Below are 27,220 nucleotides of genomic sequence, written 5' to 3'. Positions count from 1 at the left end.
AGGAGTGCCGGAGAATTCCAGGGGCGCCAGATATTAATGGCAGTGTCACTTGCCTTTTCTGTTGCAATACATCATGTCTTGTTCCTGCAGAGGACAGTTGACTAAAATTACATTTTTCTCCTTTTTTGAGGATTACTTTTCTTTGTAGTCCAGTAGTATAGGACAGTTTTATTCTGTAGAGCAGCTCTTGAGCAAACTGTGTGGCCAAGGCCCATAGAGGTGAACGATGGCAGGAAGAGAGAGAGACTGTCAGGTTCAAGTGAGAGGCAACCACAGAATCTTCTCCGGGGACTTGACATTAGATGCAAAGAACCAAGATGATAAATTCTTCATGAAGAGGTTGTTTCCTGACAAAATGTGGTGTTGACTAACACACAAGCAGAGTCGCCGTGCTGACGCTGGCGTGTTGACACACACATGAACAGAGTCGCCGTGCTGACGTCGGTGTGTTGACACACACATGAACAGAGTCGCCGTGCTGACACTGGTGTGTTGACACACACACATGAACAGAGTCGCCGTGCTGACACTGGTGTGTTGACACACACATGAACAGAGTCGCCGTGCTGACGTCGGTGTGGACAGAACTCTTGAGAGGAAGAAGGAAGTTGTCCAAACAGGATTGAAATTAACAGGAGAGATGCTGGCTTCCACACAAAGATGTTCTCTTTCCTTTGTAATTTGAGGAAAGGGAATGTATCTTAGCTTTAAATTGAGTTGAAATCACATGTAAGAAGGTAAAAATACATAATAGAAGATTTTCCTCTCTGTCCTTTGTAGACCATCATGTTCAGAAGTAAGATACATAGAAAACCAAATTGGGATGTGTGTGTTTGTGTGTGTGTGTGTGTGTGTATGGGTGTGGGTGTGTGTGTGTATGGGTGTGTGTGTGTGTGTGTATGGGTGTGTATGGGTGTGTGTGGGTGTGGGTGTTCACTGTATGTGCAGGTGCACACATGGAAACCAGAGGAGGATACTGGATGTCTTACCTTATTATTCTCTCTCTACCTTATTCCCTTGAGAATTTCTTTCTGACCCTGAAAGTAGAGCAAGCCCCGGCCATCCTCCTGTCTGAGTCCTCGCCCCCTCAGCACAGGGTTACAGGCACATCTGAAGACAAGCCACACTTTTTATGTGGGTGCTGGGGCTTCACGCAAATGTTCTTACCCACGTGGCCGTCTGGCTTTGTAGTAGTGCTGGAGTGAAGAATCGGTATCCAGACATGTTTCTCTGTGCCTTCACCAAATGCAGAATTACTTGGACAACTTCTGGCCGGATTTAAAGGCTGCCCACGAGCTCTGTGACTCCATCCTGCAGTCTCGCCGGGAAAGGGAGAGTGAAAGTCAGGAAACCCACGGGAAGGAATACCCAGAACACCTTCCCCTGGAAGTGCTCGAGGCAGGCATCAAATCTGGACGCTACATCCAGGTGAGGTTGGCAATGAAGGGTAGGTGTCAGTAACAACCAGCGTGGTTTTGTTTCTCTTCTCAGCTTGCCTTCCACTCCAGGGCTCTGAGTTCAAAGCCTGTCCACAAGATGGCCTTGAGTAAGCAGAGCTGCCCAGTTCAAGGCCATCTGGGAGCCATTTTTCCATAGTCCTTAACTGTCTAGTTCCAGGCTGCCCAAGTGTCACACAAGTATAGGGTAGGCCTCTGCACTGGGAAAGAAATACATTTTTACATGAGGGTGTAGAGGTGGCTGGACCATCATCACATCTGTGATTCCCCAGAACCCAGAACCCAGAACCCAGGGGCTGTCGGTTTGGAGAAGGACTTGGGTACAGTAAGTAACTCCTCAGCCTTAATCATTTTACCACATTTATTTCCTGTTTTCCCATCAGCTGTGTGCAGTCTTGTGTGTCCACCACAGTCAAAATTCAAAACTACTCTGCTAAGGATTTTGTATTTCTTTTTCCCCCCCCATGCCAGGGTTTCTCTGTATAACAGTCCTGGCTGTTCTAGAACTCTCTTTGTAGACCAGGCTAGCCTTGAACTCACAGAGATCCACCTACCTCTGAAATTAAAGGTTTGTGCCACCACGCCGAGCATGGATTTTGCATTTGTAACAAACAACTCAGAATCTCTCGTGGTGGCCAAAGCTTGAGTGTGCGTGCTGAAGTCCCTGCCGTAGTCTATGTAACCAGTGTGCCCTGCCCTTGTTCAAGCTAGCAGCATGTTCTCTCTAGAAAGGAAACTGTTGTGGTGAAGACAGGGATCACAGTCTGCTAAGAATGTGGAGATATTTTCATAAGTTTTAAAAAACTGAGTCGAGCCGGGCGGTGGTGGCACACGCCTTTAATCCCAGCACTCGGGAGGCAGAGCCAGGCGGATCTCTGTGAGTTCGAGGCCAGCCTGGTCTACAAAGCAAGTTCCAGGAAAGGCGCAAAGCTACACAGAGAAACCCTGTCTTGAAAAAAAAAAAAAAAAAGAAAAGAAAAGAAAAAAAAACTGGGCGGAGAAAGAACTTTGTTCACACCAATTTTTGCTTGTGATTTTAGGGAATTCTGAATGTCAACAAGCACAGAGCTCAGATAGAAGCTTTTGTTCGCCTACAAGGAGCCAGCAGCAAGGACTCAGGTTCGGTACCAACCACATACATTTCCATACTGCTTCTTGAATTCTGACGTTATATGGTGAAGAAAGCAAGTTGAATTGTCATGCAGCCCTGGGTACACTGGTATTTATGGATTTTAGGGGGTTTCCCCCAGTTTTATTCTGTCTACAATTTGGGGGGAGTTAGTTCTAGGAATTGAACCTAGGGCTTTGCTTATGCTATTTGTCTATAATTTCTGACTTTATTTTTTAATTCTTTAAAAAAATTTAAGCTGGGAAGCCGGGCGGTGGTGGCGCACGCCTTTAATCCCAGCACTCGGGAGGCAGAGCCAGGCAGATCTCTGTGAGTTCGAGGCCAGCCTGGGCTACCAAGTGAGCTCCAGGAAAGGCACAAAGCTACACAGAGAAACCCTGTCTCGAAAAACCAAAAAAAAAAAAAAAAAAAAAAAAAAAATTAAGCTGGGAATGATGGCACACGCCTTAAATCCCAGCACCTGGAAGGCAGAGGCAGGATCTCAGTGAGTTTAAGTCTAGCCTGATCTACAAAAAGAGTTCCAGGGCAGCCAGGGCTAAAGGGAGAGACCCTATCTCAAAAAATTAAACAGATTAAGGTAACTTAATGAGCACGAGATACTGTGCATATCCACGAATACAGGGGACACTGCACAGCCGTCCCCCCCAAACACCCCAGAGCCTCTGTTTGCACACGTGCTTGTCACCCACTATAGTCAGGATCTTACTGTGCTACGGATTTTAGAGTATTCCTCCCGGGCAGCTGGCGCCCTCGTCTCTGGTTTCTTCAGTCCGCTTAAACTGCCACACAGGGGAAGGAGGCGGCCTCTCTAAGGTCCCCTGCAGCCTGGGCTATGATGTAAGCATTCCTCTGTTCTGCCTCTGGTGCTCTCCTGTGATCACATTTCAGGCAGACTGGGGGAAAGAAAGAAGGAAATTTTGGAAACGAAAAGGAAGAAGGAAGCTTGACGGTGAAAATGGGTGGCCGGGTTGACGGAGGCCGAGTAAGAGCGGCTCCCGGGGCTTTTGTTCACCGGCCCTCTTCAGGTTTGCAGCCCGGTGTGTGGTTTATCTGCGTGCTGACCGCTCCTTTGGCCACGCAGGGCCCTGAAAGAATTGAGCAGAATTCCGGTGTTGGCTCCCAGTGACATGCAGGAGAGCAATGCCTACTTTGAGAGGCGATGGGAGGGAAGGACTCAAACCGAATAGCAGGGAGGGAGTAGAGTGGTCATTCTGCACTGTGTCCCCGTGTGGGGCCGCCAGCAAAGAGAATAGCTTTTTAAAGAAACTGATGAAGGGGGCCTTGTATAGCACGTTGTCCAGAGTGGCGTGGGAGTAGTTAGCTTACCCCCAGCCTGTAGAACACAAGAAGTTTAAGCCAAGCCTGGTGGCACCTCTAACCCCAGAGCTCAGTGGACTGAGGCAGAAGGGTCACAAGTCTGAGGCCAACCTGGTCTACACAGAAAGAAAGAGAAGAAAGAAGCTGTTTAACTCCCCTTTAGAGGAAGAAATTTGTTTTGGAGAGCGTGTGTGTGTGTGTGTGTGTGTGTGTGTGTGTGTGTGTGTGTGTGTGTGTTCTAACAGAACTAAAAGAAAGGATGTATATATTAAAAAGGGATTTATTAGATTGGCTTACACACATGGTCCAGGTAATCCAACAATATCTGACTCGCACTGGAGAACCTCAGAATCCAGTCACTGCTCCATCCATGAGCTGATTTTCTCAGCAGTCCTGACCTGGCACTGGAGGCTGGAGGATTCCCCGAGAGCTGATGGTCTTCTGTCTACATGGGAAGCTGAATAAGTTAGTTCTGATACCAGTGAGAGATGCTACAACAACAGGACTTGCCGTCCAGGGTGCAGGTAGCAGGCTAAAGCAAATCCGTGTCCTTTTATCTGGGCTCCCACCAGAAAGTGCCAGCCACATTTAAGATGGGTCTTCCTGCTTCAAATAATCTGATCAAGGAAATCCCTCACAGGACTATCCCACTGCTTATGTTTTAGTTGATTACAGAAGCAGTCAAGTTAACAACCAAGGTTCTATGAGAGAGAGAGAGAGAGAGAGAGAGAGAGAGAGAGAGAGAGAGAGAGAGAGAGAGAGAGGTGAGCATGGGTATACAGGTGCACTTACCATTATATGTACTTATTGAGGCCAGAGGTTGATGTTAAGTATCTCTCTGTGTAGTTCTCTACTTTTATTTGTTTGGGGTGTGTCTGTGTGTGTGTGTGTGTGTGTGTGTGTGTGTGTGTGTGTGTGTGTGTGTGTCCGTGTGTCCGTGTGTGTGTGTGTGTGTGTGTGTGTGTGTGTGTATGTGTGTTTCCATGCGCACGCACGTGCCTCTGGCTTTATGTGAATGCTGGGTTTCTGAACTCAAGATTGCCATGCTTACAAGGCAGGCTGAGCCATCTTTCCAGCCTCCTCCACCTTAATTTTGAGACAGGATCTCTCACTGAATGTGAAGCTTGCTCCTCTGACTAGACAGACTGGCCAGTGGGCTCCCAGGCTCCTCCTGGCTCCAGCCCACTAAGTGCATGGGTCGCAGACATGCACCACTGTGCCTGGCTTTTTACGTGGTTGCTAGAGATCCAAACTCGGATCCTCGCGCTTGTGTGGTGAGCGCCCCACCCTCTGAGCCCCAGAGTCTCTCCAGCCTCAGCAGTGTGCTGATCGGACCTGAGGCACAGGCCGTCTGAAATGGCTTCCGGTGTGGCAGCCATTGACTCGGCTTCTCGGTGCTGCACACACAGGCTTGCTCAGCGACATCCTCATCCATGGTACGAAGGCTCGGAACCGCTCCATCCATGGCGATGTGGTGGTGGTGGAGCTGCTCCCCAAAAACGAGTGGAAAGGAAGAACTGCTGCCCTGTGTGAGAACGACAGCGAAGACAAGGCCTCAGGCGAGTCCCCAAGCGAGCCCATGCCCACAGGTGAGCCGCCGGGAAGCACGGTCCTGCCCGGAGTTTGTTTGTTTAATGGAAATTGTGTGTGTTCATCGGGTGTACTGTGATGTTTCGATAGAGGTATGTGTTGTTGAATGGCTTAACCCAGCTAATTAACACATGTATCACCTCACATACCATGTTTTCAAAAAGTAATCTTTTATTTATTTTTATGTGTAGGAGTGTTTTGCCGATGCATGTATGTCTGTGATTGTCTGGTGCCCACTGAGGCTAGAATAGGTATTGGATGCCCTGGAATTGGGATTATAGATGGTTGTGAGCCACCATGTGGGTGCTGGAAATTAAACCCAGGTCCTCTAAGAGCAGCCAGTGCTCTTAACCACTGAGCATTCTCTCCAACCCCTAAAAATGATCTTTTCATGTATATGATGTGCCTGTGTGTTCATGATTGTGAGTGCTGGTGCACATGCTAGGGCATGCATGTAGAAGTCAGAGAACAGCCTCTGATGTTGTTCTGCTTCTGCCTGTTGAAGAAGGCTGCCTACCTGGCCTTACATGAGTTCTGGGGATTTGAACTCAGGTCCTCATATTTGTGTGGCAGTGCTTTTATTCACCAAGCCATCTCTCTAGCCACCTCATCCTTCTTGTGTATATGTGATGAGAACAACTTGCAATCTGCTCTTCTAGTGATTTGTAAGACTACAAAGCATTGCTGTTAGGAAAATAAGATGTGGTCTCTACCTCATCAGCTTCCCCTCTCTGTGATCTACTTCATTGTCGTTGTTGTTTTTAATGGTGGGGATTGAACCTAGGACCTCAGACATGCTGAACGTGTGCTCCACCCCGTATCCACCCTCAGTTCCTCCACAGGTTGATTTACTTGTTTTGCTTATTTCTGTTTGTTTGTTTTGTTGTTTTGTTTTGTTTTTCAAGACAGGGTTTCTCTTGTCTGGATGTCCTAGAGCTCACTCAGTAGACCAGGCTGGCCTGGAACTCAGAGATCCCCCTGCCTCTGCCTCCCCAGTGCCGGAATGAAAGGCGTGCACCACCATCGCCTGGCTTGTTTTGCTTCTTTTGAGACAGGGTCTCATGTAGCCCAGGCTGGCCTCAAACTCACTGTTCAAGGATGACCTTGATCCTTCTGTGTCCACCTCCACAGCACTAGGATTATACGAATACAGCACTGTACCTGGCCCCTCTGCAGGTTTATTTTAACTTCTTCAGTACCCAAAGAAACAAAAAGCCCTTCTGAGCATTGTGTGCTTTCCCTGCCTCAGTTTGTGATGCTGTTTTCCTCCACACTCTCTCTCCTTGCTTTCTGAAGGGTCTCGCTCACATGCAATCTGACTGTCCTCTCTACCCCTCTGAATCACTTGTATCCATTTCCCCAGGGCCCTCCTGCCCAAATGCGGGTCACTTCCTTGTGCCCGTTGTCATAGCGTGTGAACCACTCATGAGTGTGCTGCTCTGTGGACTTCAGGAGCCCAGGCTCCCTCACCCTGCTGCCCTCCTGACTGCCCATCTCCTCTTCTCTTCCGGATCTTCTCTTCCTACCGCTTTGTGGGCATGCAGTGCTCTGCTCCGGGCTTCCTGTTCCACGCACCCTCTAGACTGTTCAGTCTTTGACCTGTGTCTCCAGCCAGTTTCTTTACCTCTTTGCCTTTATGGCGTCTTCCCCTGAATGTCCAGTGGACATCTCAGCCTAAAGACGCCTCAGGAGACTCCTGACTTCTGCCCCAGGCCCGCTTTCCCTCAGCATTCCTCATCTCAGTAAACTGAAAATTCATTCTTACTTGGGCCACCCAAAAGACTGCAATTGTCCTAGACTCATTTTGTTTTTCACACATCCACAGATCCTGTCGGCTCTAACTGTGGCATATGGCCTGAATCCAGCGACTCCCCAAGCTTGCCCCACACCTCTGTAGGGTCAGGCCTCTCTCAGGTACCCTGTGGCAAGACCATCGTCACATCAGCCCCTCAGCGCTCTCTCAGTAGTCCTTCAGAAAGGGAGCTGACCGGCAGGTGGCTCGGTTGGCAGGGGCATGCAATGAGGAGGAGCTGAGTTTGTTACTGAAACCTCACGTCTGTGAAGTAGGCATCATGCATGTGCTTGTAACCACAGCACTGGGGAGGTGGAGACAGGAGGATCCCTGGGACTTCCTAGCCAGCCAGCTTAGCCTAAGGTGGGGCTTCAGGCTTCATCTCAAGAAGATGGACTTCATCTCAAAAGTCCAAGTTATTAGTTCCCAGAGAATGACATATCACCGAACACACACACACACACACACACACACACACACACACACACGGGAAAAACTTGTGAAAGAGAAGAAAAAGTACAGGTAGCTACTGTGCTTGTCTTTTCTTGGCTTCAGTGCTGTGAGGTAGACTTAGGATGTGTGTTCTTTGCTGTGTCCACTGGACCAGTGGGGTTGTTGAGAGAACACAGGTGCCCATGGAAGCCCATAGCAGAGGGCAAGGGTTAAAGACAAGTGAAAAGCCAGGGATAGAGGCGCACACCTTCAATCCCAGCATTGGGAGGCAGAGGCAGGAGGATCTGAGTTCGAGGCCAGTCTGGTCTACGGAGTGAGTTCCAGGACAGCCAGGGCTACACAGAGAGACCTTGTCTCAAAAAACAAACAAAAGACAAGTGAGATGTCCCAAAAAACATTGGACAGAGCTGGGCATGGTGGCACATGCCTTGAACTAGCATTTGAGAAGCAGAGTTCTGATGGGGTTCAAGGCCAGTCGGGTTTACATAATAGTTCCAAGATAGCCAGATTTACATGGTGAGACCCTTATTCACAAAACAAAGCAAACAGTGAATAAATAAGTAAGTCAGAGTGAAAACCATTGGCTTTGCCCAAGGTACCAAATCCCAAGGCAGAAGAGAAGATGGGACAGATTCCGGTGTCATGCTGGGCTCTGCAGGGAAAGGAAGCGCTGACCATGGTGTTGTTGTTGTTTTGTTTGAGTCAGGGTTTCTCTGTGTAACAGCCCTGGCTGTCCTGGAACTCAGAGAGATCCTCCTGCCTCCGCCTCCCTAGTGCTGGGATTAAAGGTGTGAACTACTACCCCCAGCTGACAACTTTTTAAAGTTATTCTTCTTTTTAAAAAATTCATGTTTAGAGCCGGGCAGTGGTGGCACACGCCTTTAATCCCAGCACTCGGGAGGCAGAGGCAGGCAGATCTCTGTGAGTTCGAGGCCAGCCTGGGCTACCAAGTGAGTTCCAGGAAAGGCGCAAAGCTACACAGAGAAACCCTGTCTCAAAAAACAAAAAACAAAAAAAACAAAAAAAAAATTCATGTTTAGCCAGGTATGATGGCACACGACTTTAATCCCAGCACTCAGGAGGCAGAAGCAGGCGGATCTCTGTGAGTTCGAGGACAGCCTGGTCTACGGAGCGAACTTCAGGACAGCCAGGGCTGTTACACAGAGAAACTGTCTCAGGGGAAGTAATTCACGTTTAAAGTGCTAGGAAGGCAGGTCTGTAAACTCCTCTGGGCTGTGTGGATGAGCGTGAGAGCGGGAAATGACCTGCTCATTCCCTTGCCTCCGTGCTCTCACGTCCGGCAAGGAGGCAGCTAACCGGTCAGTGCTGTTATGTTCTGTCTTCCCGAAGGTCGAGTGGTGGGCATCCTTCAAAAGAACTGGCGAGATTATGTGGTGACATTTCCATCCAAAGAAGAGGTCCAGTATCAGGGCAAAAATGCTCAGAAGATCCTCGTCACACCCTGGGATTACAGAATCCCCAAAATCCGCATCAGCACTCAGCAAGCAGAGGCCCTCCAGGTAGCTCCTGCTGCACACTGCTCCACCTCTGTCTTCGCTGGCTTTCGAACAGCACCAAGAAGCATTGTTAATGCCTTTGAATAAGAGGAAATCAATTATTGATGGTATCTGGCACTCTGAGATACTGTTTTTAAACATTCTAAATATATAAGAACCATCCTTTAAGTAGTCCATGGTTAATAAATGAAGGCCAGAGAGAAGTTGTCCTAGAAAGAGCTGTGCAGGACAAGCTGAGCGAACATACATTATCCTGCTGTCCGACCCAGAAACTTTCAGTACATACCGCTTGCCAACACTAACAAGCTTCCTTCCAGGGAAAGATACAGAAATATGATTCGAGTGTCCTGCAGGGATGATACAGTACGACTTCACGGATCGATGATCTGCATAGGACTGGAGTGCCAGAGAGAAGGCATGAACAAGAAGGGCGGATACTAACTTTTACTTGGTGCAGAGAGTGGAGGCAATTCCTAACTTAATTTGCCTAGTGTTTTGCAGTTTGTAAATGAGACTAACGTCGAATGTCCCCAGCCCTTTCCTGGTCATTGTACCTTTGCCTCTGGAAGCTTTCTGCAGACTCTCGGGCCATTTCCAGGGTGTCTGGGCAGTGGAGAGGTCCAGCTTATATGGATATCATCTTTCCTGCCAAGGAGCATCTTAAGATTAAAAAGAAATTAGAAAGTAATTCCCACACTAGAAATTGAGACTGCTTTATTTATTTGTTTATTTAGACTTATTTTATTTTTAATCACATGTGTATGGGTGTGTACACATGAATGCAGGTGCCCAACAAGCCAGAAGTGGGTGTCAGGTCTCCTGGCACTGGAGTTATAGGGGATTGTGAGCTGCCTGATGTGGGTGCTAGGGAAAAACTCAGGTCCTCTGGTAGAGATGCTTGTAACCACTGAGCCATCTCTCCAGTTCCCAAGACTATTGGTTTTTTTTGTTTTTTGTTTTTTTAGTAAATTTATTTTACAACATCATTTAGTTCAACATAATAGCCACAGATTCCCCTGTTCTCCCACTCTCGCCCCCCTCCCCAAGACTATTGTTTTAAAACTTGATTAAGACCCTGCATTATTGAGTTGTACCCCTTGTGTTTCAAGTGTTAACTAAAATGTGTTAGAATTGGCTTTCTTTAACGAACTAAAATTTCTGTCCCAATTGTTTGAAGGAGAGAGGTAATACCTCCCTTCAAAGTATCAGCCAAGCGTTTGTATACCATCTGGCCATTCAGAAGAGTGGCAAGAAAAACCAGAAAGCAAAAAATAAGCTCCTGCGAGCCACCCTTTGCAAACTGGCCTGACTTTGGTCTCTGTACTGTTTATCCGGTTCAAATTGAACCACTTACCTCTAGCTTTGGCTCACACTGTAATTTTTTTTCCCTTTGTATAGGACTTCAGGGTGGTTGTGCGAATTGATTCCTGGGAGACAACATCAGTGTATCCAAATGGACACTTCGTGCGTGTTTTAGGGAGAATCGGTGATCTGGAAGGGGAGATTGCAACCATCCTGGTAGAGAACAGTATTTCTGTTGTCCCCTTCTCTGAAGCCCAGGTCAGATTTCTCTTAGATCTTTGGTCCAGAATACATTTCTCTCTGCTTTTGTTGCTGTTTCATCATGGAGAAAGAATAATCCTCTGTGTGTGTATGTGTGTGTGTGTGTGTGTGTGTGTAAATTTAATTGTGCATGCAATATGGAGGCCAAAGGGTAACATCTAGCATCTTCCCTGATCACTCTCCACCTTATTTTATTTATTTATGTATATATGTATCTATGTGTGTGTATCCACATGGATAGCCAGCACAGGATATTGGATCCCCTGGAGCTGGCCCATGGGGGCTGGGACTCAAACTCGGGTCCTCTGGAAAAGCAGCAAATGCTCTTAATTGCTGAGCTATCTCTCCAGCCCTTCCATCTCATTTTTTTTTTTTAAATTTATTTATTTATTGTGTATACAGTGTTCTGCCTACATGCATGCTTGCAGGCCAGAAGAGGGCACTAGATCTCATTACGGATGGTTGTGAGCCACCATGTGGTTGCTGGGAATTGAACTCAGGACCTCTGGAAGAGCAGTCGGTGCTCTTAACCGCTGAGCCATCTCTCCAGCCCCCATCTCATTTTTTGAGACAGAATCTCTCACTGAATATGGAATTCACTAAATCAGTGAGCCTGGGGGCCGTGAAGCCCCAGAGATCTTCTTGGCTCTACACAAGGATTACAGGTGTGCACTGATGCTCCCAGCTTTTACCTGGGAGCTAGGGACCCAAACTCAGTCATGTTTGTGTGGTAAGCCCTTTACTCACTGAGCCTTCTCCATCCCTGAAAAAACGTCATACTGTGTAACAGCCAGCTGTCTAAAGCACAGCTAATTAGGAACAAAGTCTCACCCTTCCCAAGTTCTGCATTCGGCCAAACTAAAGTCAACTCCAAGTATAGACTCAGTTTCCTAAGCCTCACTGCTCTCAAAACTTTATATTTTCAGCTATGCTTAAAATGATATGTCAGGGTCTTATAGTCAGTGCCCATCCCCAACCCTCCTCTTCTACTGTCCCCTCCTCCTCCTCCATTATCACCTCCTCCTCCATTATCACCTCCTCCTCCACTATCACCTTCTCCTCCACTATCACCTTCTCCTCCACTATCACCTCCTCCTCCACTATCTCCTCATCCTCCACTATCACCTCCTCCTCCTCCACTATCATCTCCTCCTCCTCCACTATCACCTCCTCCTCCTCCACTATCATCTCCTCCTCCTCCACTATCACCTCCTCCTCCTCCACTATCATCTCCTCCTCCACTATCATCTCCTCCTCCTCCACTATCACCTCCTCCTCCACTATCATCTCCTCCTCCTCCACTATCATCTCCTCCTCCTCCACTATCATCTCCTCCTCCTCCACTATCATCTCCTCCTCCTCCACTATCACCTCCTCCTCCTCCACTATCATCTCCTCCTCCACTATCATCTCCTCCTCCTCCACTATCACCTCCTCCTCCTCCACTATCATCTCCTCCTCCTCCACTATCACCTCCTCCTCCTCCACTATCACTTCCTCCTCCTCCACTGTCACCCCCTCCTCCTTCTCCTCTTTCTCTTTCTCCTCTTCTTACCCTCTCCTTCTCTTCCTCCTCCTCATTATTTTTTTATATTTTTGTTGAGACAGGGTCATGCCATGTAGCCATAGCTAGACTGGAACTCACAGAGATCCACCTGCCTCTGCCTACAGAGTGCTGAGTTTAAAGGCATGCGCCACCCCCACCCTACATATCTTCATTACAGACCCAACCAAGCTCTGCCCCCACCAGAGATGGATGGATCGAAAAATCAGGCTCATTATGAAATGTTATTGAAACCTTTACAGAAAACAAAAGTCCAATGAACATAAAATACCAGTGATTCCATCACTTTATCGTCTTTCACAGTCTCAGAAATCTCCTTTATTCTCCCTTCATGGCCATACTCATTGGTGCACAATTGTGTTCTCTGCTGCCTTCTTCTCTTAAAATTGTTTCTATATCTTGCTATAGCCTAGTTATTTTTAGTAGTTAAGACAAATTAATGAAATTAATTTACTCTACTTTGCTTAAACATTCCTCAATTGTTGGACATTGGAAGTGTTTAATTTTTCAGGATTAGGGAAAAACTGTCACTTGAAACATTTTTTTAATCAGTGTTGCCTTTTTTATTCTTTTTGATCATCCCCTTGGAATGTTAAATTACCAAGTCAAAGGGCATAAAAAATTAAAATAGGTTTGTTATATAGTGGCAGAGAGTTTTCCAGAAAAACAGTGGCCCAGTGTGAATTACCCCCCACAGTGATGGGTGTGCTCGTTTTCATTATAGCTGCTGACAGAACAGGGGCTACAATAAGAAAGTAGTCTAACTATTTTACATTATTAAAGTTAGACTACTTTACATGATTAAATTTTTATGTTTAACATTAGTTTCTGGAAATTATTTGTTGACTCGCTTGGCTCCTCTTAGTGAAAACGTTAGAATAAGACGAAGTCTGGATTAGACTGCACAGGACTAGAATCTCGCTCCTTCAGCCTACTTAGCTTCAAACTGATGACGGAAACAGGTAATCAGAGAAGGAAAATGCCCCAGGTTGGTCTTGTTTCAGTTATCTCTAAGGAATAAGCTTTTATTTGGGGGTGTGTAGATTTTTTTCCTCTTAAGGGCTTGACTTGAATGAAAAGCTCAAGTATATTCAAACACAAGGGTACCTGTGGAAACAGGACACATTGTCACAGCAATGTCACCTGTTCATTCTTACTCTAGCCCCATAACTAATGAGACTGCCAGGCTGCCACAGGACATTTCCCAGCAGACCATGAAGTCTTCTTCAGTACTGTCTTTTCTGCTGACTCCTGACTTCCCAGAGCCCAGTCCAGTGCCTGGTACTTGTGAGGCACCTGATACACAGTTATTAATAAAAGAAGGCAAATAAGGCTGTGAAGAGGCCCAGTCAGTGAAGCGCTTCCTGTACAGTCACAAGGATCTGAGTTCCAACCCAGAACCCACATAAAAAGCTGGGCATGGTGACACATGCTTGTAGTAATCTTAGTTCTGGGAAAGGAGACAGAAAGAGATGCTTAGGGTTTGATGGCCAGCCAGGCTAGCATAAATGGAGCACTCCAGACCAGTGAACAATGACTCTGTCTCAAGGAACAAGGTAGACAATGTCTTCATGAATGCCTGATGTCCAAAGAAGCCAGAGGAGGACATTGGAACCCTGGGGATCGGGGTTACAGACAGTTGTGAGCTGCCACGTGGGTGCTGAGAATTGAACCTGTGTGCTCTGGCAGAGAAGTCCATGCTCTTCACCTGAGCCATGTCTCCAACCCCTCTCAAGACAGTGGGTTTTTAGAGAATCTTATAATGCACGGATTTCTGAGAACTTGGTCTCTGGTGCAGATGTGTGAGATGCCAGTGAACACACCAGAAAACCCCTGGAAGGTGAGTCCCAAAGAAGAAAGAGAGCGAAAAGACCTGAGGAACACCCACCTTGTGTTCAGCATCGACCCCAAAGGTTGTGAAGATGTGGATGACACACTCTCAGTCAGAACCTTGAGTAATGGCAACCTGGAGCTCGGGGTCCATATTGCCGACGTCACGCACTTTGTGGCCCCCAACTCTTACACTGATGTCGAAGCTAGAACAAGGTAACCCTATTTATGGGAAGTCAGCAGAGCGAGCAGTGTGGTATGTGTGTGTTTGTATCTGCGCTAGTTTCAGATGGTCAAGATCTCCTGTCTGGGTAGTTCTGGAAATCTTTTCTGGATTTTCCTGAACTCCCCCTACTTCAGGAAAATAGTCCCTTGATCAGTTTGTGTCCTTTCTTAACCTTTTACCCCGTACTTTCACTAAACTGAGTGAATTTTCACATGTAATATGGTATTCTATATAGATGCTAGATCATTATGCTCCCATTTTTCTCACACAACCAAGATTCATGTCACTTTTACTTTCTACATCAGTGGAAGGATATTCAGCCAAAGCAGTGTGGCTTGGTCAAGTGTGCACGCGGGAACTATTTCATTAGGCAGCCGCTGCGCTTTATGAGGAGCGGGAGCCCCAGGGGAGTGCAAGCCTGGTCTCGGCTGTTTACCTCCTGCAGCCCACACAGTCAGCGGTTCTGCTGCGTGCTGAAGGTCAGTCACGCCACACGTGTCGTTCCAGGGCCACCACTTACTACCTAGCAGATCGCCGCTACGACATGCTGCCCTCCATCCTGAGTGCAGATCTCTGCTCGCTCCTGGGAGGCGTTGACAGGTGAGTCTGATTGTCGCCTTCACAGCTGGCCCCGCCCTCCTGCTCCGTTTCTCCCTCAGCCTTCCAGTGTGCCCTCCCTGCCACTCCACGCCCTCCCCTCTGCTTCCCATCTCCTCTGCTCCCCATTTCCTTCTCTCCTTCCATATATGGTTCCAGGCAGCTCTGTTTTTCCAGTCTCCTCCTTTCTTTCTGTTCTCCTGATGTTAGCTTTCTGAAGCAGGCCCCAGGCTGAGGAGAATGCGGGACACTCCCAAGTCCATGCTGTTCCTTAGAAGACACTTGAGCTTAGGGAGTTTGAGTTATCAGTGAATACATAATTAGATAGTCTAAAATTAGTAAGTCCCAAAGATGGAATAAAGGCTCCTTCCTATTATTTTCTCCTCAGATTTCTTGAATATTTTTCTATATTTAATGCAAATATGGATGAGTAATTTTTAATTTTTTTAAGATTTATTTATTTATTATGTGTACAGTGTTCTGCCTACATATAGGCCTATACTCCAGAAGAGGGCACCAGATCTCTTTATAGCTGTTTGTGATCCACCATTTGGGTGCTGGGAATTGAACTCAGGACCTCTAGAAGAGCAGACAGTGCTCTTAACCTCTGAGCCATCTCTCCAACCCCTGTAATTTTTATTTTTTATAAAAATACTAACAGACCATAGATATAAAGAGCAGACTCCCATTCTAGGGGTGCTAGCCTTCCTGAGCAAACTGCTTCTGTTTCTAATAAATATATATATGTAGAAGAGAGCATGTATATGTCTGTGTGTGTGCCATTGGTATATAATATATTTTATACACACATGCTATTCAGCACTTAAAATTTTATTATTTCCTTTTTTTTTTTTTTTTTTTGAGAGAGAAGGTGTCAGGCATCCTGTTCTCAAACTCAACTGGAAGCCAAGGATGGCCTTCTGAGCCTCCTGCCTGTGCACCAACATGCCTGGATTTCGAGGGCTGGGGGTCCAGCCCAGAGCTTTGAGCAGGCTAAGCAAAGCACTCTAGCAACATCCATGACCCTTCGACCTTTTTAAAGAGATTCGTGTGTGTGTCTTGAGTGTTATGCCTGCATACATGTATGTGCACCATATATGTGTGTGGTGCTTGCAGAAGCCAGAAGAGGCCATCAGATCCCCTGGAACTGAAGTTACAGACAATTGTGAGCCACCTTGTGGGTTCTGGGGACTGAACCCAGGTTCTCTGCAAGAGCCAGTGCCCTTGACACTGAGACATAAGACATCTTACCGTCACTAGTGTTCTCTCTCTCTCTCTCTCTCTCTCTCTCTCTCTCTCTCTCTCTCTCTCTCTCTCTCTCTCTCTCTCTCTCTCAGCATTTCAATATATCTGAAGGAGAAGTTCCTAGAAACAGAACTCATGTCAAGGTGCATTCATTTGTGTTTAGATCCACACAGTCAGATTACCCTCCACAGAGGTTACAGCAGTTGTTTCCACAGCAGTGGATACAGGAACTTGTTCCCACAGTCTGAGCCCTACACTGTGCTGGATCCTTGCATCTGAGTCAGTTTGCTGGATAAGTAGTGTCTTAATTTTAATTTCTGTTTTTCTACTATGTGTGTGTGTGAAGTTAAACATTTTTTGTTAAAGGATATTTATATATTCTTTCCTGTGAACTACTTCATATTCCTTATGCATTTTCATTTGGGTTTATGATTTATTACTGACTCATAAAACTCTGTACGTATTAGGAAAATTAGCCCCTTTAAAGTGTACGCATTATAAATACATAGGGTTTTTTTTTAATAAAATGTTTTGGTGGCAGAATAGTTCTTTGCTAAATGAGCTTTTTGCTAATTAGCCTATCATCAAGATTGATACCAAGCTCCCTGTCACCTTATAGGATTTAAAGGCTTTGCTCTAACTTCCTGGGGCACTAAACAGGCTTGACTCAATCAGTATCAAGCTATTCTAATCAAAATGGAGAACTGTAAGGTTTTCATATTGTGTGTGAGCTCATTTCAGAGTCGTTCAGAGTTTAGCAGAACCAGTCTGACTGTTGTTGTCACAGGGTCTCACTCTGTATGTAGCCTTGGCTGGCCTGGAACTTACCATGTAGACCAGGCTAGACTCCCAAGGTTAAAGGAGTGAAGGAGTGTACCACCAGCCTGACTTTGTTTTTTGGTTTTGTCAGGGTGTTTTGTTATAACAATCAGAAAAGTAATTAACACACTACACTCTTTTTCATCTGCCTGCTCAGTGATGGATGGACATCACTGAGAATGTCAGGGATATGGTTTCTTCAGCCTTTGCCCTGGTCATATCCCCGAGATACAAATCACTGACCATTCAAAGCTAGTTTTTGTTTTTCTAAGAAAAATAGAGAACAGATATAAACAAAGTCTTACCTAAGTATTCTTTTCCCAAGTTTCTTTCTCTCTTTTCTGAAAAGTTGCTTGATGAGGCCATTGAAGAATGGGCAGTAGATATGGGGGTTGGGTAGAGAGACACAATGAAGTCATGATATACGTGTGTGTGGAAATGTCAGTGAATCCCATTATGCTGTACAAATAACGTGCTTCATACACACAAGACATTTCAGCTTTTGGTTGCTGTTTTTGTTTGGTTTTTTGTTTGTTTGCTTTCTTTTTTTATGCCAAATGCTGTTTATTGAAGGAGGGAGAAGGTCTTAAATAGAGGCTTACAGCACAATGGGATGTTTTTTGATTTTTCAAGACAGGGTTTCTCTCTGTATCCCTGGCTGTCCTGGAACTCCCTCAGTAGACCAGGCTGGCCTTGAATTCACAGAGATCTACCTGCCTCTGCTTCCTGAGTACTGGGATTAGAGGCATGTGCCGCTGCCATCACCACAACCCAGCGCACACACATGCACAACTGTATAAATACATACATATGTAGAATGTATGTGTGATGGAGTGATTAGTTTAAGAAATTACACCAAGGGCTGGAGAGATGGCTCAGAGGTTAAGAGCACTGACTGTTCTTCCAGGGGTCCTGAGTTCAATTCCCAGCAACCACATGGTGGCTCACAACCATGTGTAATGAGATTTGGTGCCCTCTTCTGTATACATAATAAATAATAAATCTTTTAAAAAAAAAAAAAAAAAAAAAAAAAAAAAAAAAGCCGGGCGGTGGTGGCGCACGCCTTTAATCCCAGCACTCGGGAGGCAGAGCCAGGCGGATCTCTGTGAGTTCGAGGCCAGCCTGGGCTACCAAGTGAGCTCCAGGAAAGGCGCAAAGCTACACAGAGAAACCCTGTCTCGAAAAACCAAAAAAAAAAAAAAAAAAAAAGAAAGAAAGAAATTACACCAATAAGCCAGGTGTGGTGGTGCATGCCTTTAATCTCAGCACTCAGGAGGCAGAGGCAGGTGGATCTCTGTGAGTTCGAGGCCAACCTGGTCTACAAATTGAGTTACAAGACAGCCAGGACTGTTATACAGAGAAACCCTGTCTCAAAAAAAAAAAAGAAAAAAAGAAAAAAAGAAAAAAAAGAAGGAAGGAAGGAAGGAAAGAAGGAATTAAAATTGTACCAAAGGTCTGTAGCAAAAGTCATTTCTTTCTAATTAGATTCAAGGTCAAGTTCTGCTTGCTTGTAAATAGAATGGAAGGGACTGGGGAGATGGCTCATCAGCTAAGAGCATTGGCATTCCAGATAACTCTGACAACCCAGGTTTGATTCCCAGCACCCACATGACATTTCATAACTGCCTGTATTTCCAGTTCCAGGGAATCTGACACTCTCTTCTGGCCTTCTTGGGCTGCTAGCAGGCACACATCTAGTACACAGACATATATGTGCAGGCAAAACACCCATAGACATGAAATAAAGAATAATAATCTTTAAAAAGAATGAAAGGCCAGCGAGATGGCTCAGTGGGTAAGGATACCTGGTACTAAGTCTGAGTTTGATCCTCAGGACCGACGGTGAAAGGAAAGAACTGGCCCTCACAAGTTATCCCCTGACCTCCACACATGGGTCATGATGCTCCATGTGCACCCAGACACATAAGCTGCATGAAATAAATAAAGTGCATGTATAACTGTTTTAAAGAAATGGAATAATGATACTGTTGCTATCTCTGGTGTTGTAGGTATGCTGTGAGTGTCCTGTGGGAATTAGATAAAACCTCTTATGAAATTAAGAAAGTGTGGTATGGTAGAACCATTATCCGATCAGCTTACAAACTGTTCTACGAGGCGGCCCAAGAGCTACTGGATGGAAACTTCAGCGTTGCTGATGACATTCCAGAATTCAAAGCCTTGGAGGAGCAGAGCCGGCAGGCCAAACTGGAGGAGTTAGTGTGGGCAATTGGGAAGCTGACGGACATAGCCCGCCACATCCGAGCAAAGAGAGACAGCTGCGGCGCCCTGGAGCTGGAAGGCGTGGAGGTTCGGGTTCAGCTGGATGACAAGAAGAACATTCACGACCTCATCCCCAAGCAGCCCCTGGAGGTTCATGAGACAGTGGCCGAATGCATGATCCTAGCCAACCACTGGGTGGCCAAGAAGATCTGGGAGAGTTTCCCCCACCAGGCTTTGCTGCGCCAGCACCCTCCTCCACACCAGGAGTTTTTCTCAGAGCTCCGGGAATGTGCTAAAGCCAAAGGCTTCTTCATAGACACACGGTAATCCTCTTTTGAGGGGCCAGGGAGTACTGTGCTCCTGCTTATCTTATGGTTCCTAAAATATGGCATGTAGCCAGACAGTGATGCATTGGAGCCTGAGGCAGCCAGGTCAGCAGTTTGAGGCCAGCCTGGACTACTTAAAGAAGATTTAATTAAAAACTTTATAGTTGCCAGGCACAAGGTCCTAATTAAAATACCTTTTATCAATTTAACAAAATGAATTTTTTTTTTTTTTGGCTTTCTGTCTTCAAGCAACAGAGTCTGGGTCATTGATTAGTCACCTGCATGCAGGTCACATGACCAAGGGCCTTTTGGACCACATCCTTTTGGTTAGTCCTTAGAATGTGGAGGTGGTGACGCTGTCATTCATAGTTTACTGATGGGAACTTTAGTCTAACGGGGTTAAGTAACTTGCTCATCATTTACCTGTTGGGCGGGACAAGGTCGGGACTCTCATCCAAGGCACTGATGCTCAGAAGCTCATCTCAGGGGCCATTTCCCAAGCCTGTGTGTTCATCATTGATCTCACCTTTCACCCTCTCCCTTAGCCAGCTGCCCAGAACTGAATTATGTTATATTCCTGGTTTTATTTTTAATATACTAGTATGTTCCTAAAGGTTTAAAATTTTACTTTTGGAGTAAATAAATCTCTCTTTTGTTCTTTAAAAAAAAAAAAAGTAATGTAGGTTTGCTTGTGCATGTCAAGTTTTGGTCTGCTTTTTTTTGAGACTGGTTTTCACCATGCTTCCTGGCTTAGCCTCTGGAGTGCATGGAGTCCAGGAGTGTGCTGCCATGCCTGCTGCTTTGTTTCTGAAATTTCCCTCTGGATAAATCATTCTTGATAAATAAAGAACAAAATGGCCGTTCTTTGGCCTGTATAGGATACTTACAGTTGAGTGTATTAAGAATGTAACTCCACTGGGGTGGGGGGGAGGTTGGCACACACCTTTCATTTCAGCCAGGGAAGCAGAGGCAGATAGATCTCTGAGTTGAAGGCTAGCCTGGTCTACAGAATGATGAGTTCCAGGACAGCCGGGACTACATGGAGAAACACTGTCTCTAACCCCTCCCCCCCACACAAAAAGAATGTAATTCCACAAGAACCTGACCACCTTTTTCAGTCCAGCATTGGCTTAGCCCTGTATTAATGGGACATTACTCTGCTACCTAAGAAATATAAATTCTGGGGCTCAGCACTTATTAGCAAAATGATTTGACTGCTCTTACAGAGATGCTGGGCTTGATTCCCAGCACCCACACAGCAGCTCACAACTGCCTCTTACTCCAGTCCGAGAGAGGAGCCAATGCCTTCTTCCGGCTTCTGTGGGCTGCTGCACCATATGAATGCATGGACGTATATACACATATTTATGAAAATAAATAATTTTTTAAAAAATTTAAATTCTGACCATCTTTCTTTGTTTAAACTTTAAAAGCAAACTAGATTTCTGTATTGAAAAGAAAATTGTGAGGGGTCGGAGAGATAGCTTAGAGGTTAAGAGCTCTGGCTGCTCTTCTAGAGATCCTGAGTTAATTCCCAACAACCACATGGTGGCTCACAACCATCTATAATGAGATCCGGTGCCCTCTTCTGGCGAGTAGGCATACATGCAGACAGAACACTGCATACATGATAAATAAATCTTTTAAAAAAGAAAAGAAAATTATGGCTAAAATAAATTTAACTACCGGGGGATGGAGATATTTAAACCAAGGAGTGGAAACTGTTACTTGTAATTGCCTTTGGGGACCCATCAAGGCTTCTCTGCTTCTTGGTAGGTCCAACAAAACCCTGGCTGACTCTCTGGATAGTGCAAACGACCCCAGCGACCCTATGGTGAACAGGCTGCTGCGCTCCATGGCTACCCAGGCCATGTCCAATGCACTCTACTTCTCCACCGGGTCCTGTGCAGAGGAAGAGTTCCATCATTACGGTGACTGACAGCGTTGTCTTAACGAATGGCTCAACCTTGAGCAAATCTTTTGGAAAGTGCTCTTGTCTGTCCTTTATTCTGAAGTTTTGGTTTCCTTTTGAAGGTCTTGCGTTAGATAAATATACCCACTTTACTTCTCCGATAAGAAGATACTCAGATATTGTTGTACACCGACTATTAATGGGAGCCATTTCAAAAGACAAGAAGATGGAAATTAAAGACAATTTCTTCAGCAACAAAGATCTTGAGGAATTATGCAGACATATTAACAACAGAAACCGAGTAAGAAGGAACTTCAAACTCCTCCCTATCTCATAGAGGGTATTGGCTTTACCACATAAGAGAATGGGGCACCATATATTTTTGCAAACTCCATAATTATTGTAACCAGTGCTCTTAATACATTTACTAGTGTTCTGGTAACGTGAATTTGGGGAATTTTTGTTGTTGTTTGATTGTATGTTTTTGAGACAGAGTCTCATTATATAGACCAGTCTGACCTCTGCCTCCCAAGTCCTGGGACTAAAGGTGTGTACCACTATGCCTGGCAGTTTTGTTTTGTTTAGACGAGGACTCACTGTTTTTTCCTAGGCTGAGTTTTCATTTAGGGGACTAAAGTGACCCTCCAGCTCAGCCTCTATTCTCTATATGTTCTATGCCAGGCTTAGCATTAGAGGCTTGACAATGAATTAAAGGTCTTTCCCAAAAGGTAGAGATCTAAAGGTTCAAGCAGCTGGGTATAATAATGATGGGTGTAACCCCATCATTCAGGAGGCTGAGGCTGAGGCTGAGGCATGTAGCTGGTTTAATATATATATATTAGTATAATATAGTATATATTATAGTATAATATAGTATATATTATATATATAATATATAGTAATGTGTGTGTGTGTGTGTGTGTGTGTGTGTATGGAGAGAGAGAGAGCCAGGCATGGTCAGATGCCTTTAATTCTAGCACTTGGGAGGCAGAGGCAGGCAGATCTCTGAGTTTGAGGCCATTCTGGTCTACATAGTGAGTTCCAGGACAGCCAGAACTACACAGTAATGAGACCCTGTCTCAACAACAACAAAAAGTTACACTGTCTAGAATTTTTTTTTTTTGAGGGGGTGATTTTGAGCCAAGGTTTCTCTATGTAGCCCCAGCTGTCTGGAAATTTGCTCTGTAGACCAGGCTGGCCTCAAACGCAGAGATCCACCTGCCTCTGCTTCCCGAGAGCTGAGATGAAAATCGTGCACCACCACCACCTGGCTTAATTTTTCATATCTTTAAAATCTTTTAAATTTCATTTTTTTATTTATCTGTTTGTTTGGTGTGTGTATGTATCTATACATTCACATGAAAGTCAAAGCCAATTTGTGGGAGTTGGTAATCTCTTTCTACCATCTTCACCCACAGAGTGGAACTCAGGTTGTCAGGTTTGACAGTCAGTGCCATTAACTGAGCCACCTCACCAGTCTTTGTGTGTGTGTGTGTGTGTGTGTGTGTGTGTGTAAGTTCTTGTCTTTGAGACAGCTTGTTTCTGCTGCTACATTGTGCACTCCAGGATAGCTGGCAGGTACAGCTGGGAGCTTCTGGCCAGTTCTCCTGTCTCTGCCTCCCATCCTCCATCCTCTTGTGATAGGAATGCTGGGATTACAGGCGATTGCCACCATGTCCAGCCTTTACATAGCTCAGGTGGTAAGGTTTGCACAGAAAGTTCTTTGACCCACTGAGCCTTCCTTCACACCTCATCTGCTGCTGGATCTTTTTTTTTTTCTTTTTGAAATGGGGTTGTTTTGTCTCTGTCTTTGGTTTAGTTGAGACAACAATTTACTCTGGATAGCCAATCCTGTCTCAGCCTCGCAAGTACTGGGGTTATAGGCTTGTGCCACCACGCTGTTGAATCCCATCCTTTTTTTGTTTTTTGTTTGTTTGTTTGTTTGCTTGCTTTTTTCCCCAGACAGGGTTTCTCTGTGTAGTTTTGGTGCCTGTCCTGGATCTCACTCTGTAGACCAGGCTGGCTTCAAACTCACAGAGATCCGCCTGGCTCTGCCTCCTGAGTGTTGGGATTAAAGGCATGTGCCACCGAAGCCCAGCAGAATTCCGTCCTTTTAAAAGCTGTTTCTGTGGGAATGAGTTTCGGGTTTCTTCCTGGACATCAAGGAACTCTATTGTCATATGCGGGGTTGTGCTTCTTACAGGCAGCCCAGCATGCTCAGAAGCAGTCCACTGAGCTCTTCCAGTGCATGTACTTTAAAGACAGAGACCCGGAAACGGAGGAGCGCTGCATTGCTGATGGGGTCATTTATTCTATTAGAACAAATGGCGTACTTGTATTTATACCAAGGTATGTTACTTCTCATGCAGTAGTTAATTAGAAATCACAGTTAAACCATACCAGTGTTGAACACAAATGATCCATTATATATAACTTACTAAAATATTTATTTAGACTGGGGGTGTGCAGCTCAAAGGTGGAATGCTTACCTAACACACAAAGTGTTTGATCCCCAGAATCACATACAACCAGGTATGGTGATACATGCCTGTAAAGCAACAGGATCAGAAGTTCAAGGTCATCCATAGTTACACAATGATTTTGATACCAGCTTGCACTATATGAGACCTTATCTCTAAAAAAGAATATAAGCTTGGCATGGTAGCACGTACCTTTAATCCCAACACTCAAGAGGCAGACACAAGCAGATCTCTGAGTTCAAGACCAGCCTGATCTTCAAAGCAAGCTCTAGGCCAGCCACAGCTACAGAGTGAGACTTTCTCAAACAAACTATATAGTAACATATACAATTCTACATATTCATAAAATTACTGTATGTACACAATATAACATATAGTCAGGAAATAAAGGGCACAATTGGGAGTACATATGTATGCACATCTGTATTAGTCTTAGGATCTTTCTTAGCTAGCAAAGCATTGTTTCTGATCTGCTTCTGTAAAAATGTTTTGGAGGTAAACCACAGGAAGGGTGGCTAAGCATAGAAAATCTGCCTACTAAGACTACATTATCTCGTTTTACCCTGTGATGATTTAGGTTTGGGATTAAAGGTGCTGCTTATCTAAAGAACAAAGATGGCTTAGTGATCTCGTGTGGCCCAGAGAGCAGCTCTGAATGGAAGCCAGGATCCCTGCAACGATGTCAGAACAAGATCACTTCTACCACAGCTGGAGGACAGTCAGTTACATTTCATCTGTTTGACCATGTGACAGTAAGTCTGCGTACTTAGTGTTATTTTTTTTTTTTAGGGGGAAAAGGGGTTTGGCTTTGGTTTTTTTCAAGACAGGGTTTCTCTGTGTAGTTTTGGTGCCTGTCCTGGATCTCGCTTTGTAGACCAGGCTGGTCTCGAACTCACAGAGATCCGCCTGCCTCTGCCTCCCGAGTGCTGAGATCAAAGGCATGCACCGCCACCACCACCACCCGGCAAGTGTTTTCAATGTGAAGAAAAAAGGGACATGATGTAGTAACATGTGTTTCTCTGTTCTAGGTTAGAATATCCGTCCAGGCCTTGCGTTGCCATTCTGACACCATCAGGCTTGAAATAATAAGTAACAAACCATATATGACTCCAAACCCAGAGCTGTGCCAGCAGAACTCGCTCCTGCTGAAGAGCGAGTTAGTGAAAGAAGTGACCCGATCTGTGGAGGAAGCTCAGCTTGCCCAGGAAGTCAAAGGCAGGGCGCTTCAGGAGTACCAAGAATACTGCCAGACGAAGGGAAGAAGTCTCTACACGCTTCTGGAGGAGATAAGGGACCTTGCTCTTCTGGATGTTTCAGACAGTTATGCAATGTGAAATACTTCCACTTCAATAAAGAGCTTCGTCTTAGGTGTTGTACTGTCTTTTCAGACTTAAATGTTGTCACTTGTTCTAGCTGAAGATTAAGTGGGTACTTCACATACTCATGCAATGTTTTCACACCTCACTGAAGTAGAACCAGCTCCCTATATAAACGGGTTTTTGTTGTTGGTAGTGGTGTTTTGTTTTGTTGGTTTTGTTTTTTTTGAGAGAGGGTTTCTCTGTGAAACAGTTCTGGCAGTCCTGGAACTCACTCTGTAGACCAGGGCGACCTTGAATTCGAGAGATCCATCTGTCTCTGCCTCCCAAGTGCTAGGATTAAAGGCGTGCACCACTACTGGCTACTAGAAACTGGCTTTTCAGCAGTTGAATAGACAGTGATCAGGCTGTAAAAGGCAGGTTGCTAGTCTCTCTATAGTAAATCCAAAATTATCTTGCTTCAAATCAATTTAGTTTTTTGAGACTGTCTTATTTTGTAGCCTTGGCTGGCCTAGAACACACTATGTAGACCAAGCTGATCATTGAGATCCTCCTGCTTCTGCCTCCGGACTACTGGGATTAAAGGTATGTGCCACCACACTTGGCTCAAATTGATTCTTTCAAATGAAGTTTACTTTTGTAATTTTTACAGACATATTTGGGCCATAGGTCCCTCTGACATCATTTAGCCATTTGGGGGTAAGACAGTCCTGTCCTGTCCACCTTCCTCTTCAAAACTTATTTCATGTTTGATTCACAATTTCCCAATTGTTCTGGCACCAGCTGGACACAGGGCAGAGTGGGTGGTGGGCTGTACTCTTAAGTCTTACCTTAAACTCCTGTTCCACCCTCAAATTCTGTTGTGTGTACCTCCAATGGCCAGGCTTTCCCACGAGAAATGTTCCTGAACTCACCACTGGAAAAGTGCTTCTCCCCCCCGGCCTTTCTGATTCAGTGAGTGTGCCTGGAAGCCGGATGAGTAAGCCATTTCTCCACTATCAGTGCATGCTGAGACCAGCCTCCATCTTCTAGCTGTTCCCTGTCTAAAGCGAGCCCATCCTCTTGATTCATTTTCCCCTGGCCAATCACTGATAGTTCCCACAAGCCCACAACCCATAGTGTGTGCCAAACCATGTCACTCCCAATGGACTTGATGTCAGCCCAAGATGTCACCTATCCTGCCTTAGGGATGAAAACCACTGCAGCATCACCACCCTCTCCCTAAGGAAGAGGCAAGAGACCTTTTCTTTTTCTTTTTTTAAAGACTTATTTATTTATTATGTATACAATGTTCTGCCTGCATGTGTCACTGAAGGCCAGGGCACCAGATCTCATGATAGATGGTTGTGAGCCACCATGTGGTTGCTGGGAATTGAACTCACGACCTTTGGAAGAGAAGCCAGTGCTCTTAACCTCTGAGCCATCTCTCCAGCCCAAGAGACCTTTCCTTTAGAACTACTGTCGTTGTCACTAAAGGTTAGCTCCTTTGTCTTCAGTGTTTTCCCCAACTCTAGTGGGAATTTGCTGGCAAGAACCAGACCATAAACTTCCCCACCTGGTGCTTTCTCAATTCTGGCCCTCCACCACATTCATAAAGCAAGCAAACTCCTGTCAGGTTCTCTCTTCATCTGGTCCATCACATCTAACCTCCTAGTCATCATTCCCAAGTCTCTCTTTCTGACATTACACACGCGCTTCCCACTACTGAGAATCCCCTCTACCAACTGACAGTTCTTTCATGTGACCCCTCGCTGCACACTGTCCCTCACAATACTCTCCAAGCTTCTTTCCAACAAATGAATCGGGAACATATGAAGGACCATCCTGATTTCTGAAGATGCTGGAGTTTCATACCCATGGTCTTACA

General features: G+C 45.5%; 1 protein-coding gene across 2 annotated transcripts in view; it reads left to right on the top strand.

The window, feature by feature from the left end:
- Dis3l (DIS3 like exosome 3'-5' exoribonuclease) overlaps positions 1–25,404 on the top strand; it is a 43,506-nt gene extending 18,102 nt beyond the window's left edge. For both annotated transcript variants that reach the window (XM_076576490.1, XM_076576491.1), the window contains exons 5-17: positions 1,252–1,428; positions 2,498–2,576; positions 5,313–5,492; positions 9,089–9,258; positions 10,654–10,815; positions 14,181–14,428; positions 14,946–15,038; positions 19,109–19,642; positions 21,422–21,576; positions 21,680–21,858; positions 23,761–23,906; positions 24,615–24,789; positions 25,066–25,404. In XM_076576490.1, coding sequence (XP_076432605.1) covers positions 1,252–1,428; positions 2,498–2,576; positions 5,313–5,492; positions 9,089–9,258; positions 10,654–10,815; positions 14,181–14,428; positions 14,946–15,038; positions 19,109–19,642; positions 21,422–21,576; positions 21,680–21,858; positions 23,761–23,906; positions 24,615–24,789; positions 25,066–25,371 — 2,604 coding nt within the window. In that variant the 3' untranslated portion in view covers positions 25,372–25,404. The remainder of the gene's footprint in view (positions 1–1,251; positions 1,429–2,497; positions 2,577–5,312; positions 5,493–9,088; positions 9,259–10,653; positions 10,816–14,180; positions 14,429–14,945; positions 15,039–19,108; positions 19,643–21,421; positions 21,577–21,679; positions 21,859–23,760; positions 23,907–24,614; positions 24,790–25,065) is intronic.
- Positions 25,405–27,220: the final 1,816 nt, after the last annotated feature.

Source organism: Peromyscus maniculatus, chromosome 7, assembly GCF_049852395.1.
Source record: "Peromyscus maniculatus bairdii isolate BWxNUB_F1_BW_parent chromosome 7, HU_Pman_BW_mat_3.1, whole genome shotgun sequence".
Taxonomy (NCBI): Eukaryota; Metazoa; Chordata; class Mammalia; order Rodentia; family Cricetidae; genus Peromyscus; species Peromyscus maniculatus.
This window is presented reverse-complemented; position numbering and strand designations above follow the sequence as displayed.